Consider the following 20,087-nt stretch of genomic DNA (forward strand, 5'->3'; position numbering starts at 1 on the left):
AATACATTTCAGAGGAGGAAAACAAGGAGCTCAGAGTTAGGGTTTAATAGACTTTCAGACTCTGGCAGGGAGGCTCAGTCCTTGCTAGCCTGGGTTTATCCTTGTTTTCTGAGCCCTGCTCTGGAGGGGGTTGCAGGCAGACACCATCCTCTTCCTCCCCTCCTGGGCACAGAAGAGCTCTGTAAAGATGCTGGGCAGTAAAGAACTGCGACACATTGCTCTGGCTGGAGTGACTTGCCATCAGCTTTCCCTTTTGAAACAGCACCCAGGAAGCCACAGAGAGGAGAATCTGGTAAGACCCACGTTTGGAACCACCTCTGAGAAGTGGCCAGAGCAGCAGAGGTGCCATTTAGGTGTAGAACATGGGCTTGCGGAGCACCCGCACCACGTTGTAGGTGTTCAGCCCCGGGGCATCAAACCCAGGGGACAAACCCTTCCTATCAAAGGGATAAAAATTAAAGAGCTGCCCGTTCTGGGTCTCCAGGGAGATGGAGGCAGAGCCCAGGTACAGAACACAAGGGAACTCCTTGTCAAAAACCACTTGGAAAACACGATCTTCCAGGTGCTGGAGCTTGATTGTCCGGTACTTTTCAGGAATCAACTCTTCCACGTGAGGTCCAAACTGCTGCATGACCAACACCCCACCAGGCCCGACTTTAATCTCGTAGAAAGTCAAGTTGGAATAGGTATAGTAACCAACGTAAGGGCCTGGATTTGGAGCAGGAATCAAGTTTTTCTCTGCCCCTCTGAAGGCTGTCTCCATGGCAGGGATAAGATGCTCGTATGTCCGAGCCACCAAATCCTCCCCCTGAGGCCTGGGCCCTGCCATCAGCACGATGAAGCTCAGCCGGAGCTTGGGGATGAGGGAGAAGGTGGCAGAATAACCATCCAGGTCCCCATCCTTCCTAATGACATCGTAGCCCAGCTGCTCATTGATCTCCCAGGGCGTGCCTGTCTTGTTGGCAAAGTATTCCTTGGAGCACTTGAGCAGGGGGGTCAGCATGGTCTTCAGGGTGTCAGGCTCCAGGAGACGCCGGTGGTAGGTGCCTAGGAAGACCATTGCCAGCTTGGCAAGGTCAGCAGCAGTGGAATACATCTGGCCAGAAGGTCTGTACCAGCCCAGGTCGTAGAGGGGGGCTGGTTGCTGGCTGCTGTAGAAGCCCACGGCCATTTGGGAGAGGATGGGGGGGGTGATGTCAAAGCCGGTGTCCTCCATGCCCAAACGGTCCAGGATGTTCTCCCAGATCCAGCGTTGGTATTGTCCTTCAGCAGCGTGGTCAGCCAGCACGTGTGCCAGCAGGGAAAAGGCCAAGTTGCTGTAGTGGCACCTGAAAAAATAAAAATAAAATAGGGAGGTGTCAGGATGAGGTTGGCTTCAGTGAGGAGGTGTGGAGGACATGGCTGGCCCAAAATCTCCGGGGGAAAAAGTGTCATTGTCTCAGGTGAGGTGCTAAAGGGAGAGCAGGGAATCATAGAGTGTCATGAAAAAAATGGAGAAAAACTGACTGGTGGGGTCTGGATTTGTTGGGAAGTCCAGAGGGAGAATTTTCTGACTGGAGCTATTTAATCACTGTGCCCAGAACAAGGGTTGGAGATGGCATAAAGAAAAAAAAACCCAAGAGCTGGAGATGGCAAAATGAAAAAAAAGCCAACAAGAGCAGGGAGTCATAAAATGTCATGAAGAAATGGAGAAAAACTGACTGGTGGGGTCTGGGTTTGTTGGGAAGTCCAAAAAGAGAATTTTCTGACTGGAGCTGTTTAATCACTGTGCAGAGAACAAGGGTTGGAGATGGCAAAATGAAAAAAAAAACCAACAAGAGCAGGAGATGGAAAAATATAAAAAAACCCAACAAGAGCAGGGAGTCATAGAATGTAATGAAAAAATGGAGAAAAACTGATTGGTGGTGTCTGGGTTTGTTGGGAAGTCCAGAATGAGAATTTTCTGACTGGAACTATTTAATCACTGTGCCCAAAGCAAGGGCTGGAGATGGCAAAATGAAAAAAAAAACCAACAAGAGCAGGAGATGGCTAAATACAAAAAAACCCAACAAGAGCAGGGAATCATAGAACGTCATGAAGAAATGGAGAAAAACTGACTGGTGGGGTCTGGGTTTGTTGGGAAGTCCAAAAAGAGAATTTTCTGACTGGAGCTGTTTAATCACTGTGCAGAGAACAAGAGCAGGAGATGGCAAAATAAAAAAAAAAACAAAACAACCCAACAAGAGCAGGAGATGGCAAAATGAAAAAAAAGACCCAACAAGAGCAGGGAGTCATAAAATGTCATGAAGAAATGGAGAAAAACTGACTGGTGGGGTCTGGGTTTGTTGGTAAGTCCAGAATGAGAATTTTCTGACTGGAGCTGTTTAATCACTGTGCCAGGGCAAGGGCTGGAGATGGCAAAAGGAAAAAAAAAACCAACAAGAGCAGGAGATGGCTAAATACAAAAAAACCCAACAAGAGCAGGGAATCATAGAATGTAATGAAAAAATGGAGAAAAACTGATTGGTGGTGTCTGGGTTTGTTGGGAAGTCCAGAATGAGAATTTTCTGACTGGAGCTATTTAATCACTGTGCCCAAAGCAAGGGCTAGAGATGGCATAAAGAAAAAAAAACCCAAGGGCTGGAGATGGCAAAATGAAAAAAAAGCCAACAAGAGCAGGGAGTCATAAAATGTCATGAAGAAATGGAGAAAAACTGACTGGTGGGGTCTGGGTTTGTTGGGAAGTCCAGAATGAGAATTTTCTGACTGGAGCTATTTAATCACTGTGCAGAGAACAAGGGTTGGAGATGGCAAAATGAAAAAAAAAAACCAACAAGAGCAGGAGATGGCAAAATGAAAAAAAAAAACAAAAACATCCCAACAAGAGCAGGATATGGCAAAATGAAAAAAAAAACCCAACAAGAGCAGGGAGTCATAAAATGTCATGAAGAAATGGAGAAAAACTGACTGGTGGGGTCTGGGTTTGTTGGGAAGTCCAGAGGGAGAATTTTCTGACTGGAGCTGTTTAATGACTGTGCACAGAACAAGGGCTGGAGATGGCAAAAGGAAAAAAAAAACCAACAAGAGCAGGAGATGGCTAAATACAAAAAAACCCCAACAAGAGCAGGGAATCATAGAATGTAATGAAAAAATGGAGAAAAACTGATTGGTGGTGTCTGGGTTTGTTGGGAAGTCCAGAATGAGAATTTTCTGACTGGAGCTATTTAATCACTATGCCCAAAGCAAGGGCTGGAGATGGCATAAAGAAAAAAAAACCCAAGAGCAGGATATGGCAAAATGAAAAAAAAGCCAGCAAGAGCAGGGAGTCATAAAATGTCATGAAGAAATGGAGAAAAACTGACTGGTGGGGTCTGGGTTTGTTGGGAAGTCCAGAGGGAGAATTTTCTGACTGGAGCTGTTTAATCACTGTGCAGAGAACAAGGGCTGGAGATGGCAAAATGAAAAAAAAAACCCAACAAGAGCAGGATATGGCAAAATGAAAAAAAAGACCCAACAAGAGCAGGGAATCATAGAACGTCATGAAGAAATGGAGAAAAACTGACTGGTGGGGTCTGGATTTGTTGGTAAGTGCAGAAGGAGAATTTTCTGACTGGAACTATTTAATGACTGTGCCCAGAACAAGGGTTGGAGATGGCAAAAGGAAAAAAAAAACCAACAAGAGCAGGAGATGGCAAAATACAAAAAAACCCCAACAAGAGCAGGGAATCATAGAACGTCATGAAGAAATGGAGAAAAACTGATTGGTGGGGTCTGGATTTGTTGGTAAGTCCAGAGGGAGAATTTTCTGACTGGAGCTATTTAATCACTATGCCCAAAGCAAGGGCTAGAGATGGCATAAAGAAAAAAAAAACCCAAGAGCTGGAGATGGCAAAATGAAAAAAAAACCCAACAAGAGCAGGGAGTCATAAAATGTCATGAAGAAATGGAGAAAAACTGACTGGTGGGGTCTGGGTTTGTTGGGAAGTCCAAAAAGAGAATTTTCTGACTGGAGCTGTTTAATCACTGTGCAGAGAACAAGAGCTGGAGATGGCAAAATATAAAAAAAACCCAACAAGAGCAGGAGATGGCAAAATAAAAAAACAAACAAAACAACCCAACAAGAGCAGGATATGGCAAAATGAAAAAAAAGACCGAACAAGAGCAGGGAGTCATAAAATGTCATGAAGAAATGGAGAAAAACTGACTGGTGGGGTCTGGGTTTGTTGGTAAGTCCAGAGGGAGAATTTTCTGACTGGAGCTGTTTAATCACTGTGCAGAGAACAAGGGCTGGAGATGGCAAAATATTAAAAAAACCCAACAAGAGCAGGAGATGGCAAAATGAAAAAAAAAAACCAACAAGAGCAGGAGATGGCTAAATACAAAAAAACCCCAACAAGAGCAGGGAATCATAGAATGTAATGAAGAAATGGAGAAAAACTGGTTGGTGGTGTCTGGGTTTGTTGGGAAGTCCAGAATGAGAATTTTCTGACTGGAGCTGTTTAATCACTGTGCAGAGAACAAGGGCTGGAGATGGCATAAAGAAAAAAAAACCCAAGAGCTGGAGATGGCAAAATGAAAAAAAGCCAACAAGAGCAGGGAGTCATAAAATGTCATGAAGAAATGGAGAAAAACTGACTGGTGGGGTCTGGGTTTGTTGGTAAGTCCAGGGGGAGAATTTTCTGACTGGAGCTGTTTAATGACTGTGCCCAGAGCAAGAGCTGGAGATGGCAAAATATAAAAAAAACCCAACAAGAGCAGGAGATGGCAAAATAAAAAAACAAACAAAACAACCCAACAAGAGCAGGATATGGCAAAGTGAAAAAAAAAAAAATCAAGAGGAGGAGATGGCTAAATACAAAAAGACCCAACAAGAGCAGGGAGTCATAGAATGTAATGAAGAAATGGAGAAAAACTGACTGGTGGGGTCTGGGTTTGTTGGGAAGTGCAGAGGGAGAATTTTCTGACTGGAGCTGTTTAATGACTGTGCACAGAACAAGGGCTGGAGATGGCAAAAGGAAAAAAAAAACCAACAAGAGCAGGAGATGGCTAAATACAAAAAAACCCCAACAAGAGCAGGGAATCATAGAATGTAATGAAAAAATGGAGAAAAACTGGTTGGTGGTGTCTGGGTTTGTTGGGAAGTCCAGAATGAGAATTTTCTGACTGGAGCTGTTTAATCACTATGCCCAAAGCAAGGGCTAGAGATGGCATAAAGAAAAAAAAACCCAAGAGCTGGAGATGGCAAAATGAAAAAAAAGCCAACAAGAGCAGGGAGTCATAAAATGTAATGAAGAAATGGAGAAAAACTGACTGGTGGGGTCTGGGTTTGTTGGGAAGTCCAGAATGAGAATTTTCTGACTGGAGCTGTTTAATCACTGTGCAGAGAACAAGGGTTGGAGATGGCAAAATGAATAAAAAAACCCAACAAGAGCAGGATATGGCAAATAAAAAAAAAACCAAAAACATCCCAACAAGAGCAGGATATGGCAAAATGAAAAAAAAGACCCAACAAGAGCAGGGAATCATAGAACGTCATGAAGAAATGGAGAAAAACTGACTGGTGGGGTCTGGGTTTGTTGGGAAGTGCAGAAGGAGAATTTTCTGACTGGAGCTATTTAATCACTGTGCCAGGGCAAGGGCTGGAGATGGCAAAATGAAAAAAAAACCCCAAAAATCCCTTATGCAAACCCCTATGTATGTGCACCTCCTGTTTTTAGTTCTTCTCCAAAGCATGTATCATTTCTTTTTAAGAGCAGGGTTGAGAGTTCCAGGTGCTTACCTTAAAAGTCTCCAAATCCCAGGTAAACCACTTAGGAGATTTAAGATGGGACAATTACTTAAGCACCTAAGCTACCTTAAGATGGTAAAAGCATTTAAAAAGCACTTAGAAGTCTACAAAGCAGCATTCAGCACTGTTGAGTCACTAAATACACCAGCATGCTTGAGTCTGTAATATCCATAAAGTGATTTAATTCATTCATTCATAATTGAGTGAAGTTTAATGGCATGGAGACCTGAATGGGCAACTTATTTCCAAGCAGATTCTCAAAATCCATGATATTTTAAACCTTTTTTTTAATTTTTTTGGGTGCCACATCAAGCATTTCCAGTCCATCCCACCAAATGGAAGTGTGACGAGTGTATGTATTTCTGGCACAAGAATAAATCCATTCTGGATCTCAAATTTTATAGCTGAAATGGAGCTGAAATTCAAGATACCCAGAAAAAAAAAATTAGTTAAAATTTCTCTAATAATGAGTGGTGATTTTCTTTATGTGAACTTTATCTGGGAACAGGGAAACTGGGTTAAAACTGTCAAGTAATGAGGGGTTGAGAGACTATGGCTGGATGTCCTTATGTATCTTAATGGTGAGCATTATATATATACATATGCATACTTATATATATATATAAATACCAAAGATGATGATGATGTTTAAGTCTTAAATTCCTTTAAGAAAATCTATTTATCCCCCACAGATTTTTGCAGACTTAAAAAGGTTTTCTGGTTAATTTGAATCCTTTCCCTTATCTACTGGCTGCTTGACAGCTTCATGTATTGGTTTGCAGCTCAGGTAACAGACTCTTAGCTGTCATATAACTTGGGACAATTATTAATGGAACTCACAGATAATTTAGGGACATGCAAATCTTAAATTCCTTTAAGAATTAAAGGTCTTAAATTCCTTTAAGAAAATCTATTTAACCTCCATGACATTGGACAGAGCACAAGGTGGCCCAGGCTGAGTTTTCCAAGCCTGCAAACATCAAGTCATCCTCACCAAGAATCCTCAGCAACCCCAGGAAAAATATTTCTGAATCTAATTTGATCTCCCCCCAAATTTTTGCAGACTTAAAAAGATTTTCTGGTTAATCTGAAGCCTTTCCCTTATCTACTGGCTGCTTGACAGCTTCATGTATTGGTTTGCAGCTCAGGTAACAGACTCTTAGCAGGCAATATAAATTAGGACAATTATTAATGGAACTCACAGATAATTTAGGGACATGCAAATCTTAAATTCCTTTAAGAATTAAAGATCTTAAATTCCTTTAAGAAAATCTATTTAACCTCCATGACATTGGACAGAGTACCAGGTGGCCAAGGCTGAGTTTTCCAAGCCTGCAAACATCAAGTCATCCTCACCAAGAACCCTCAGCAAACCCAGGAAAAATATTTCTGAATCTACCTTGATCCCCCACAGATTTTTTACAGACTTAAAAAGGTTTTCTGGTTAATCTGAATCCTTTCCCTTATCTACTGGCTGCTTGACAGCTTCATGTATTGGTTTGCAGCTCAGGTAACAGATTCTTAGCAGGCAATATAAATTAGGACAATTATTAATGGAACTCACAGATAATTTAGGGACATGCAAATCTCTACCTAGGATGATTTTAGGCAAAATCTGTGATGGTTTAAACCAAAGAAATAAACTTCCACTTCTGGAAATCTGCAGCTTTCACAATTGAAGGCTCATTAAACCTAACATAGAACATTATTTTGCCTCATCCTGGCTTCTCACTCAGGCTCTACACACACTTAAATCCCTCTGGAACCTCCAACCCTCCCTTTTTTCCATCCTGTGATAAATTTATGGTTGAAGCTGCCTCTGGACTTAGCTGCCTTTTATCCATTGGCCATGGAGGTGGCAGGTGGGGTTGGTACCAGTTGGAGAAGACAACCCCAGCCCCCCAAAACTCCCCAGTGAATATAGCAGACCTGGTTCCAGGGTCAGCAACCAAGACATCATCTTTCAGCAGAGCAAGAGCCTCTTGGGTGCTGCCCTTCCAGAGCAGGCTGGTGGAACGCAGCCTCCTGGGCAGCCCTGTGCAGAAAAAAAAGAGAATTTTTGAGTCATATCATGGCCCAGGAAAGTTTGGTGAAGAGAGAAAAAAGTAAAGTTCTCTGGGAAGATGGAAAGAGCAGTGATGGACTTGGCCACCCTGGGCTGGGCACAGGATCCAGGTTATGGACCACAGAGTCTGGGGAAGTTCTCCCTGAAAATACCTTGAGGAATGATCAAAAATGCCCTCTGTCCTCATGGGTATTTTTGAAGAGAAGGGCAGATGGGTGCTAGGGAAATCCATATGATTTCCATATCATTTATATTCCCTTGTGTGCCACAACCCCTTGAAAGACTTTTTTGTTCTGACACTACAACAGACTTGAACTTCTCAGAACCATTTCAGGCTTGGCATAAAATAGCTATTTTTGTTTTGTCTTGTTTTGGTTTTATTCATTTTTGTTTCTTTTTTTTTTTTTTTTTTTTTTCATATTTAGCACCATTTATTTAGGCTTTCTGAAAGCAGAAAACCCCCCTTTCCCCATCCAATTCCAAAACACTGAACTTAAAAACTTTTGCCCAGAACTTTTTTAAAGTGTCCCAGCTCCTTTGCACAGGATCTATGGCTCCAGAACTTGGATGCCATCTGGCTTGAAATCCTCATTGCAGTTCACAGCTGACTTTGATTTCGAGGTTAGGAGGAAAACAGGGAGGGTGCAGGACAGAAAAATGAGTTACAATCATCTGCTCAGTGAGAACAGAGCTGAAGGATGCCCTGGGATCTTGGAGAAGCAGCACTTGGTTTCCTCAACTGCTCTGACCTTGGGATCTGAACTGGAATAAGAGCACTTTTTCTGCTTGTTTTTTTAAGCAGCTGGATGAGCAGAGAAAAGATGCACTGAGGTCTTAAATTGTGCCGGGGGAAGTTCAGATTGGAGATTAGAAAGAATTTTTTCATGGAAAGGGTGATCAGACATTGGAACGGGCTGCCTGGGGAGGTGGTGGACTCTTCGTCCCTGGAGACATTTAAAAAGCAACTCGATGTGGCACTCAGTGCCATGGTCTAGTGACTGTGGTGGTAGCTGATCAAGGGTTGGACTCGATGATCTCTGAGGTCCCTTCCAACCCAGCCTATTCTATGATTCTATGATCCTCCAGAATGGGCTCCTCCAGTTCCTACTGGCCACGAGGCAGCAAAAAAAATGTTGGGTCCCTGGGAGGGACCCAAAAAAATGTCTCTCCTGGGGTTCAGTAGAAAGGATGGAAAAGCCTGGAGAAGAGGAGGCTCAGGGGAGACCTCATCACTCTCCAACTCCCTGAAAGGAGGTTGGAGCCAGGGGGGGGTTGGGCTCTTTTCCCAGGCAACTCTCAGCAAGACAAGAGGGCAGGGTCTCAAGTTGTGCCAGGGGAGGTTTAGGTTGGAGATGAGAAAGAATTTCTTTCTGGAGAGGGTGATCAGGCATTGGAATGGGCTGCCCAGGGAAGTAGTGGATTCTCCGTGTCTGGAGAGATTTCCAAAGAGCCTGGATGTGGCACTGAGTGCCATGGGCTGGGAACCACGGGGGGAGTGGAGCAAGGGTTGGACTTGATGAGCTCTTGTCCTGGTTTGGACCAGGATAAAGGTGATTTTCTGTCTTGTACTTTTGCTTTCAGCTCAGTCTCTTGTAAGGAGCTGCACTTGCTGAAACTAACAGCAAGTTTCTCAGTGTCTGCTTCTAGGACTGATAACACTTGATGTTTATAGTTCCAGCCAGAGACTGGTATGCAGAGCCAAGGACACTACTCAGCTCTGAGGAAAACATTTTACCCTCCAGGAGGATACAGAGGTCCCACCTGAGCCCTCCTTTGGGGAGGAACAGACAAGATAGATACCAGAATTGACCAAACAGAGTATTCCATCCCATATACGTCACACTCAGTATAAATTTGAGGCATCACGAGGGCCGAGCCAGATCTTTTCCTGATTTCCTGCTTCCCTTCCTTCACCCGGCATCCTGGAAGGACTCCGTCCATTCGTCTGCCTGTGGTCCTGATCCATCCCAGCCCATATCTGTGTGTTCCTGCCTCCGGTTCCCGACTGCTGCCGACTCCAGGAGTCCAGCCTGGACTTTCCCAGGGCTGCCCTGCAGCCTCGGTGGTGACGTGAGAGTTATTGGGGGAGAGGAGGGAGGAATGTGGTTTCCATTTTCCTGTATATTTGTATATATTTAGTAATTTTTCCTATTTATCATTACTGTTTCTTTAAAGTTGTGTAGTTTACTTTCCAACCCATAAGTCTCTCTCCCTTATTCTCTCTCCTTTCTCTATCAAGGACAGAGAGATTAATAGAGAGCGTTTGTTATTCGGTTTAATCGCCGGGCCAGTGTTAAACCGTGACAGCTCTGAGGTCCCTTCCAACCCAGCCCATTCAAGGATTCTATGATAAAGCAGGGAAGGTGTGAGCATTACAGAAAAAACCCCGAGTCATGGATTGATACCCCAGGAGCTGCTAATGGATGTGACAAGCAAGCTGTTAAAAATGTCCAAGAGCATCTCAGGCTGGCATTCCTATGGATTTGAAAATCCCAACCTTCCCAAGCTGGAGCTCTCCTCTAGCAATGAACTCATCAAGTGTGGAGGAGAAAAACCTTTGCTGTTATTTTGTAATATGCAATGGAGAAAAGCCAAGCCCAGCTAATGAGGAGACATTATAGAGAAGCTTCCACTGGTAGAATTTAGATGAAAACCACTTTGCAAGGTATCATGCAGTGGCTTTCATGTTAATGCTCAGCAGAACCTATTCCTTTTTTGCTTTTTGACAGGTGGGAAATGTAACACGGGACCTAAATCTAATTTGATTTTCATTTTGATACCATGCTGCTCCTTCTACTAAATTGTCCAGGTCCAAGCTGGTTGTTGGCCTAGGAAATATGGGCCACAGCCTGAAAAAAACCCAACAAAACCCCCCCAAAATAAGCAGGGAAGCTTCAGGTGGGTCAAATTGGTGTCCCTGAGGACATGGTCAGGCTGGTTGTGCACAAGAATTCCTTCTGCTTTGGGTTGTTTGTTGGTTTCCAGATTTCAGTCATTTCATTCCATTTTGGGGAACTCTTGCTTTGAACTCTTTGCTGTTCCCTCTCTCGAGATACTGCAATTTAAAGACATCTTGTTTTGCTCTTAGATCCTGCTGGACCCTGAGGTCCTGGGGTATTTATTTCAGTCCAGAATAATGCAGGTGCTACAAAATCGAATTAAAATGCCAGATGAGATGTCAGCACAGTGTCTTTGGCCATTAAATCCTGAAATCTCAGGGTCAAATATTGGCAACTGTATTTCTGAGAAAGGTTAAAGCTCTCTTGAGTCCTGTGATCTCCTTCTGCCTGAATGCCAGAGTTACCCAATTATTAAGGCAGCAGCAGATTAATAGTCTGCTGTCAGCAAGTAAAGAGCTATGAATAGCTCAGGAATCTCAGCTCAGTAACCACACTGACAGCTAAATTTAGCTCAGCCATCAAGGTCTATCTGCTCAAAGTGCAGAGGTTTGGTGCCCTCAGCTCTACATCAAATGGCTGGAGTGCAAAACCTTCTGCAACTGGAGCCTGATTTCAGGCCATGTGGAAAAAGAACTATATATTCACCTTGCAAGGGGGAAAATGTTTTTTTCCAATCTTTTTCCCCAATTTTCCCCAATTGCCCAACCCACCGTGCAGCTTGACCACCTCCCTAGCAGGTAGACAAGAGTTTCCTTTCAGCACATCATGAAGCTCCTGGCAGCTTCCTTCCAGGGGTGCTGCCTGACTTCTGGGAAGTGCAAAGCTCCTGGGTACCTACTAAGAAATGGCCTCCACAGGAACATTTTGCATCCCTGTGTCCTGGGTTGGGCCAGGATAAAGGTGATTTTCTGTCTTGTACTTTTGCTTTTAGCTAAGTCTAAGTAGTTGCACATGCTGAAATTAATAGCAAGTTTCTCAGACAGTGTGTGCTCCTAGGACTGATAACACTTGATGTTTATAGTTACTGCTGGAGAATGGGCTGCAGAACCAAAGCACTGCTCGGCTCTGAGGAACATTTTACCCTCCAGAAGGAGAAAAGGAGTCAAGAGCTCACACCTGAAACCCTCCTTTGGGGAGAAAGGGACAAGAGAAATGACCAAAATTGACCCAACAGAGTGTTCCATCCCATACACCTCATCCTCAGGATAAATCTGAGGGATCACAAAGGCCAAGCCATGGTTTCCTGATTTCCAGCTTCCAGCTCCTGCCCTTCCTGCCTTTCCTGCTTCCCTTCCTTCACCCAGCATCCTGGGAGGATTCCATCCCTTCCTCTCCCTGTGCTCCTGATCCATCCCAGCCTGAATCTCTGTGTTCTGCCTCCAGCTCCCAACTGCTCCTGACCCCAGGATTCCAGCCTGGACTTTCCCAGGGCTGCCCTGCAGCCTCGGTGGGGATGGGAGAGTTATTGGGGGAGAGGGGGAAGGAACCTGGGATCAATTTTCTGTATATTTGTATTGATTTAGTAATTTTTCCTATTTATCATTAGTGTTTCATTAAAGCTGGGTAGTTTAGTTTCCAACCCATCAGTCTCTCTCCCTTTTTCTCTCTCTTTATCAAGGAGGAGAGATTAATATAGAGCATCTGTTATTTGGTTTAATTGCCAGGGCAGTGTTAAACCCTGACACCCTGCCATTTGGACAGTTTTTCCTGAGGTCTCTTTCAAGCTGGCAGAGGGGGAGCTCTGGGTGCTGTCTCACCTGAGAGCTGGCTGGCCATTCTTCGGAGGGTGACAGGAGATGGCTTCAGTGGCACTGAGCCTTTCTCTGAAAAAACCACCCCCTCTGCTGGGTACCTCTGCTCGGATTCCTTGAACCTCCCCAGAGGGTTCTTGATAACAAAATTCTGGGCGTAACGTTCCAAGGGGTCGTCGAGAGAAGTGATTTTTCCTTCCTCCCACATCTTGTATAACATAATGGTGGGGAAGATCTTGGAGACACTGGCAATTCTGTTAAGGAATGGACATTTAGAGACATAACTCATTAAGAAACCCATTAATCAGGATGGTGATTATAGCAGAGCCCTCAGCTGACCCACTGACTGTAGCTTTACACACAACACCTTGGCTAATTGTAGCAGGAGGAGCCTTTCTTGCTCCTGAGGCTCGACGAGCTGCTGACCTCTCCATCGCCTCACACCAGAGTGAGCTTCTCTCTGTGGGTGCGTGTCCCACCTTTATTGCCCCCTGGTAATAGGGGGCCTGCCCTAACCAGGCACAGGTGGACTCACACCCACTCTTTGGCAACTCAAGGCACCTTGTTGACAATGTCTCTCTACAGTGGAGGACTCTGGGTCTGTTTTATTGGGTTCTGGAAACGAGGCCAGCATGAAGAGAGACGGCTGGGGGCATTTGGGTTGTGCCACCAGAACTGAGATTCTTGGGCAGGCAGGAGATGTCGTGGGGTGAAAGCATTGGCTAAGAAGAGTTTCATTCATTAGGAATTACAGTCAGGTGTTCAGAGACAGTCAGACACTGTTGTAATTTGTAATTAATGAATCTTAGCCAATGGTTTCACTCCAGGACCATCAACAATGACCCAAAAAAAAAAGGGAATTTCAGGAGTCTCTGTGGCGCAACGGGTGAGCGCGTTCGGCTGTTAACTGAAAGGTTGGTGGTTCAAACCCACCCAGGGACGGGTTCCTCCTGCCCTGTCTGGGCCAGGATGGCAGGAACTGAGTAACCTTTTCAGTCCCTTCATGATCAGGGACAGCTGGGGACATTTGGGATGTGCCACCAGAACTGACATTCTTGGACAGGCAGGAGATGTCCCGGAGTGAAATCGTTGGCTGAGAAAAGTTTCATTTATTAAGAATTACAACAGTGTCTGATTGTCTTTGAACACCTGACTGTAAATCCTAATGAATGAATCTTTTCTTAGCCAATGGTTTCACTCCAGGACCATCAACAATGACCCAAAAAAAAAGGGGAATTTTGGGAGTCTCTGTGGCGCAACGGGTGAGCGCGTTCGGCTGTTAACTGAAAGGTTGGTGGTTCAAACCCACCCAGGGACGGGTTCCTCCTGCCCTGTCTGTGCCAGGATGGTAGGAACTGAGTAACCTTTTCAGTCCCTTCATGATCAGGGACAGCTGGGGACATCTGGGATGTGCCACCAGAACTGACATTCTTGGACAGGCAGGAGATGTCGTGGGGTGAAAGCATTGGCTAAGAAAAGTTTCATTTATTAAGAATTACAACAGTGTCTGATTGTCTTTGAACACCTGACTGTAAATCCTAATGAATTAATCTTTTCTTAGCCAATGGTTTCACTCCAGGACCATCAATAATGACCAACAAAAAAAGGGAATTTCAGGAGTCTCTGTGGCGCAACGGGTGAGCGCGTTCGGCTGTTAACTGAAAGGTTGGTGGTTCAAACCCACCCAGGGACGGGTTCCTCCTGCCCTGTCCATGCCAGGATGGTAGGAACTGAGTAACCTTTTCAGTCCCTTCCAACCCGACCCATTCCATGACTCTGGAAGACACGATAGGGATCAGTGGTTCTGGGAGAAATGGCCTGAGGTCGCTGTGCAGGGATTTTACCTCCAAAGAGAAGGGAGGAAAAAAGGTTTTGTGGGGTTTTTTTGGTGTTTGTGTGTTTGTTTTTTGTTTTGCTTGGTATTTTTTTTATTTAACTCTGTAGCCCCTGGCAGTGTTGAAGGTTGGAAGGGCCCTGGGGCACCCTGGGCTGGTGGGAGGTGTTCCTGCCCATGGAATGGTTTGGGTTGGATCTGGCCCTGTCTCCTCACTTCTCAGAAAATCTCTATTAGGTCTCAGTCTCCAGATTTGTGCCCTGCATCTTCTGGAGACATTTCTGTGTCAGGAGTTCTCAGGTTCTTTGGGATGGTCATTTCCATTTCAGTTGAAAATATTTTTAGATGAAATTAAAAATAATAAAAAGAAGAAAACATCAAAAGCAGGCCACTGAGTCAGGCACAAACATCTGATCACTTTGGAAGCAGCTGAAACATCAGAGTAAAGCAGAAGAGGTTTCTGCAGGAGACCTGAGCCAGTGGATGCCACTTGTGACAGTGGCTCCATCCCCAGAAATCAGCTCCCCTCGTGTGTTTCTGCTCACACCTGTGACACACCTGTCTCACCTGTAAATAGTGTACTCGTTGGGCACCACGGAGAGGGGGTCTGACCCATTCTTCTTCCCAAAGTTGCCTGTCCAGAGCACTGTGTCATTGTAGATGACGATGGCAGACATGGCAGGGACACCAGAGCTCTGAATCCTTTGGCGCAGCATCAAATCCACCTGGAGGAAGATGGGAAATTGGGAATTTTTAAACAAAGGCTTCCATAATGCATCTGCTCTGTGACATGTTGTAGAAGACTCAGACCATCAGCTCTCCGTACGTCCAAGCACCCAAGAGTGATTTTTTTCCCCAAATATTCTTGCAAATGAAAATATTTTAATGGTGCTGTTGCCTTCAGGTGTTTGTGCTGAACAATTCAGCAGCTTTCTTTCAGTCTTCATGGCCACTTGGGAGAGGAATGTAAATGCTAAACCCTAATAATTGTAATTTTTAAACTTTTTAAATTGTACTGTACACATCTGTCCTTTGCACTAGCATTTTAGGTCCTCTGAACCCTTCTCTCCCTTTCCTTTCCTTTCCTTTCCTTTCCTTTCCTTTCCTTTCCTTTCCTTTCCTTTCCTTTCCTTTCCTTTCCTTTCCTTTCCTTTCCTTTCCTTTCCTTTCCTTTCCTTTCCTTTCCTTTCCTTTCCTTTCCTTTCCTTTCCTTTCCTTTCCTTTCCTTTCCTTTCCTTTCCTTTCCTTTCCTTTCCTTTCCTTTCCTTTCCTTTCCCTTCCATAGACTGAACAATCCCAACTCCTCATCTCAGGGCTTCTCCAGCCCCTGGATGATCTTCGTGGCTTCCTCTGGACTCATTCCAACAGGTCCATGTCCTTCATATGGTGGGCACACCATAATATTACTTCATCATCTCTTCCCCTTTTGATAAGAAAACTGATTACTGATCTGTTCTGTACCTTCAGGGAAGGAGCTGCAGACACCCAGCTCCAGATTCACCTCCTCAGTTTCCCACTTCCTTCCTCAGAGATGCTCAGGGACAAACAAAACCCATATTATCCCCTGACCACCTTCAGAAAAGCCCTTCTGAGCTCCAGCTCTGTTCCCTTACACCCACAGACCTTCTCCAATGCCTCCTTCAGGATGGGGATAGGATGGTCCAGTGGTACCGGTTCTGGGTAGCGGGGACACATCTGCACAGCCTCTGCCTTTGCTTCCAGCACAGATGGACCTGGAAAACATTTCCAAGAGTGGTTGGGGCTCTGCTAAACACAGTACCAAGCTTTAACAACTCCCTCATCACCTCCCTTCCCTCGTGGTCCAAAGCTGAAGGCCACTCCTGCACAAAGGGACAACCTTGAGCTGCTTTTATTTCATAGAAATCAGGATTTAAAGAGCTCCCTGTGCTCTGTTAGTGCTTGGTCCAACATGGGATGGGCAGAGGATGCAGGAGGTTTCAGCTGACTGAAACCTGAATATTTAGGAAATACCTGCACGACTCTCCAACCATCAGACATCTGCCCCATGGTGCTGCACATCTGCCATTCCTGTGGAGTTTTGGACAATTTCCTTTGGGGAGCAGGGTTGTTTCCACAGAAAACTACAAATGAGAGAGGCTCCTATTCCCTCCATGTCTGTGGGGAGGCTGCAGTTTTATAGTTCATATTTTTATCCAAGGCAAAATACACTGGGGGCCTCTTTGGACATCACACAAAGATGCAGGAGCGCCCAAAGGTAAGGAGGTTGAACGACTTGGATGAGGGTATAGAATGTACCCTCAGCAAGTTTGCTGATGACACTAAGCTGGGAGGAGTGGCTGACACACCAGAAGGCTGTGCTGCCATTCAGAGAGACTTAGACAGGCTGGAGAGTTGGGCAGGGAGAAACATGATGAAATTCAACAAGGGGAAGTGTAGAGTTTTGCATTTGGGGAAGAACAACAAGATGTCCCAGTATAGGTTGGGGGCTGACCTGCTGGAGAGCAGTGTAGGTGAAAGAGACCTGGGGGTCCTGGTAGACAAGAGGATGACCATGAGCCAGCAATGTGCCCTTGTGGCCAAGAAGGCCAATGGCATCCTGGGGTGCATTAGAAAGGGTGTGGTTAGTAGGTCAAGAGAGGTTCTCCTCCCCCTCTATTCTGCATTGGTGAGGCCGCACCTGGAGTATTGTGTCCAGTTCTGGGCCCCTCAGTTCAAGAAGGACAGGGAAGTGCTTGAAAGAGTCCAGTGCAGAGCTACTAAGATGATGAAGGGAGTGGAACATCTCCCTTATGAGGAAAGGCTGAGGGAGCTGGGTCTCTTTAGTTTGGAGAAAAGGAGACTGAGGGGTGACCTCATCAATGGTTTCAAATATGTAAGGGGTGAGTGTCAGGGAGATGGAGTTAGGCTCTTCTCAGTGGTGACCAGTGATAGGACAAGGGGTAATGGGTGTAAATTGGAGCACAGGAGGTTCAAGTTGAATATTTGAAAAAATTTTTTTCCTGTAAGGGTGACAGAGCCCTGGAACAGGCTGCCCAGGGGGGTCGTGGAGTCTCCTTCACTGGAGACATTCAAAACCCGCCTGGACACGTTCCTATGCGAAGTGCTCTAGGTGGCCCTGCTCTGGCAGGGGGGGTTGGACTAGATGATCTTTCGAGGTCCCTTCCAACCCCAAGGATTCTATGATTCTATGAACACACACATGCACACACTGAAATCTGCTTAGCTAAAACAAATCTGGCTCTGGAACAAAGATTTATTTTTAAAATTAACATTAACATTTATTTTAGAGACACTGACTGCATCTTGAGCTCAGAGAACACCTTATTTTGTAGTCCTCCCTCATCATCTCCCTTCCCTGCGTGGTCCAAAGCTGAAGGCCACTTCTGCAGGGGTAAAGGGACAACCTTGAGCTGCTTTTATTTCATAGAAATCAGGATTTAAAGAGCTCCCTGTGCTCTGTTAGTGCTTGGTCCAACATGGGATGGGCAGAGGATGCAGTGGGTTTCAGCTGACTGCAAACTGCAAGGATCTGGGATTACAGAAAATTCTGTGTGCTGCCCAGGAGTGGTTTGGACCCCATGGAAGTTCCCTGCCTATGGATGGGGGAAGATGGGAGCCTGAATTCAGGAGGACAGACTTGTCCCATGCTTAGTGGAACCTCAGAAAATGGGGGAATTGTGGGTGCCACCTGAAATCCAACCCTCTAAGAGGAGGTGAGTGGCCCCACACCTCGTATCTCTCACCTGCCTTCTGAATTAGCTGCATCCTGCACTTGCCAGAGTTATAGCTTAAATTTCTGTGGCAAGAAAAGACCTTTGAATGGGGTGAGAGATGGGGATTCTCTTACTTGGAGGCACTGATTTCCCAGCTGATGCCAAGGTGTTCCTAAACACAGCTCCTCTGCTCTCTGAGCTGCAAACAAAATGCTGATTTCTCTTTTTCCTTCCCAGCTGGGCAGGAAGGATTGGCCACAGAGCTGAGAAATGGCACTCTGAAAACTTTGAGATGAAGGAGGGTGGATACCCAAGAGCCTAAAGGCAGCCTTTGGTCCTCAGAGATAAAAATGCAGGATCTGGAGGTACCTCTGGCACCTTCAGTGGGGATTTTGTGCCATTTTAGGGCTCCTTAAGCATCTGATCCAGTTCCAGTGTATTTATTTCATGGGCCTGGAATCATAGAATGTTTGGGTTGGAACAGACCTTAAAGATCAACTTGTTCCAGGGACACCTCCCCCTAGACCAGGTTCCTCCAAGCCCCATCCCACCTTGAGTTTTTTCTGCTGAGTTTTCTATAATCAAGATAAGGAACTCCAGTGTGAGCTTTGGGGGCTTGAGCCACCTCAAAGTTAGAATCATAGAATCATAGAATTGGCTGGGTTGGAAGGGACCTCATAGATCATCGAGTCCAACCCTTTTACCACCGTTGAGGTTGCTAGACCATGGCACTGAGTGCCACATCCAGGCTCTTTTTAAATAGCTCCAGGGACGGAGAATCCACTACTTCCCTGGGCAGCCCATTCCAATGCCTGATCACTCTCTCCATAAAGAAATTCTTTCTAATATCTAACCTAAATTTCCCCTGGCACAACTTGAGACCCTGCCCTCTTGTCTTGTTGAAAGTCGTCTGGCAAAAGAGACCAACGTCCACCCGGTTACAACCTCCTTTCAGGGAGTTGTAGACAGCAATGAGGTCTCCCCTGAGCCTCCTCTTCTTCAGGCTGAACACCCCCAGCTCTCTCAGCCTCTCCTCATAGGGTCTGTGCTCGAGTCCCTTCACCAGCCTGGTTGCCCTCCTTTGGACCTGCTCCAGGACCTCGATATCCTTCCTGAACTGGGGGGCCCAGAACTGGACACAGGACTCGAGGTGTGGCCTCACCAGTGCTGAGTACAGGGGCAGAATCACTTCCTTGGACCTGCTGGCAATTATTCCCATAATTCTAAGATTATGGGAAGCAAGGTCATAAACTGAAGCACCTGGTGAGGTATAAACCAAAAATCCAACCTAAGCTGGAGTGGTTTTTACAACAGGGTGCTAAAATAAAAAATAGATGATGTAAAATCAGTTGTCTCTTCTGGATAGAAACTAAGCTTGGTCAGTGCCAGAAAGAATGGAGCTTCTCTGGACACTAGCAAAGCAATCCATCAACCCAATATTAATTAATTAATATTAATTAATTATTAAATTAATTAGTAATCTCCTCTCTGTCTTTGCACCAGCCAGGAGGAGTTAAATCTATGTGGGGCAATGCTTCTTGGGGACTAACTCCCACATGGGGAGCAAGGCATTTATTGGCTTCACAATATTTTATTTTTTCCACAATTTTTTTTTCCTTCCCAAGGCTTCCCAAATTTGTTTTTGGCCAAAACCTGGCCAAGCTGAAGGATGTTACTCACTGGGCTCCACCTTGGGGAGGCTGTACTGCCAGAGGAAGCATCCTGTCATTGCAACAGAGAGGAGGAAGAGGATGAGGACCACCAAGTGAATCCACTTCACCTCCATCACTGCCAGCTTGAGGAGGCTCCTGCTGCTGGCTGCCTGCTGGAAGCAGAAAAAAAAAGATCTCAGAGAGAGAAAAAAACCCTCTCTTATATCCAGGTGAGAGAGGCACAGGGCATAGGGAATAAAGGGACCAGAGCTGGGCGTGCTCTGAAATAACTGGAAGCAGAGATGAGTTTGTTTTCCAGAGAAAACAAGATGTTCTTCTCCTTCCCTGGTTTGGTTTTTGCATCTATTCCCTTTTTCTTGCACCTCCTTGCCCTTGAGGCTCAGAACCAGCCTGGGATTCCCT

General features: G+C 45.4%; 1 protein-coding gene and 3 non-coding genes across 4 annotated transcripts; 3 read left to right on the forward strand and 1 right to left on the reverse strand.

Moving 5' to 3' along the window:
* Nucleotides 1-349: 349 nt before the first annotated feature.
* Nucleotides 350-19,831, reverse strand: LACTBL1 (lactamase beta like 1). Its single transcript, XM_008491168.2, has 6 exons — nucleotides 19,693-19,831; nucleotides 15,941-16,050; nucleotides 14,885-15,042; nucleotides 12,490-12,737; nucleotides 7,697-7,802; nucleotides 350-1,328 (listed from the first exon to the last, which is right to left on the reverse strand). Exons 1-6 carry the CDS (start codon nucleotides 19,796-19,798, stop codon nucleotides 350-352), a joined length of 1,707 nt encoding a protein of 568 aa, XP_008489390.1. The 5' UTR covers nucleotides 19,799-19,831.
* On the forward strand, nucleotides 13,352-13,425 carry TRNAN-GUU. The gene has a single exon. It is a non-coding gene; the product is annotated as a tRNA-Asn (tRNA).
* On the forward strand, nucleotides 13,728-13,801 carry TRNAN-GUU. The gene has a single exon. It is a non-coding gene; the product is annotated as a tRNA-Asn (tRNA).
* On the forward strand, nucleotides 14,103-14,176 carry TRNAN-GUU. Its single transcript has one exon. It is a non-coding gene; the product is annotated as a tRNA-Asn (tRNA).
* Nucleotides 19,832-20,087: the final 256 nt, after the last annotated feature.

This window comes from Calypte anna, chromosome 21 (genome assembly GCF_003957555.1).
Source record: "Calypte anna isolate BGI_N300 chromosome 21, bCalAnn1_v1.p, whole genome shotgun sequence".
In the NCBI taxonomy this organism is placed as follows: Eukaryota; Metazoa; Chordata; class Aves; order Apodiformes; family Trochilidae; genus Calypte; species Calypte anna.

Coding starts and splice junctions, on each gene's coding strand:
- LACTBL1 (XM_008491168.2), bottom strand. CDS start 19,798: ATGGAGGTGAAGTGGATTCACTTGGTGGTCCTCATCCTCTTCCTCCTC. Junction 16,051..19,692: donor CCTCCCCAAGGTGGAGCCCA/GTGAGTAACATC, acceptor AATGTTTTCCAG/GTCCATCTGTGCTGGAAGCA. Junction 1,329..7,696: donor GTTGCTGACCCTGGAACCAG/GTCTGCTATATT, acceptor TTATTTTTTCAG/GTGCCACTACAGCAACTTGG.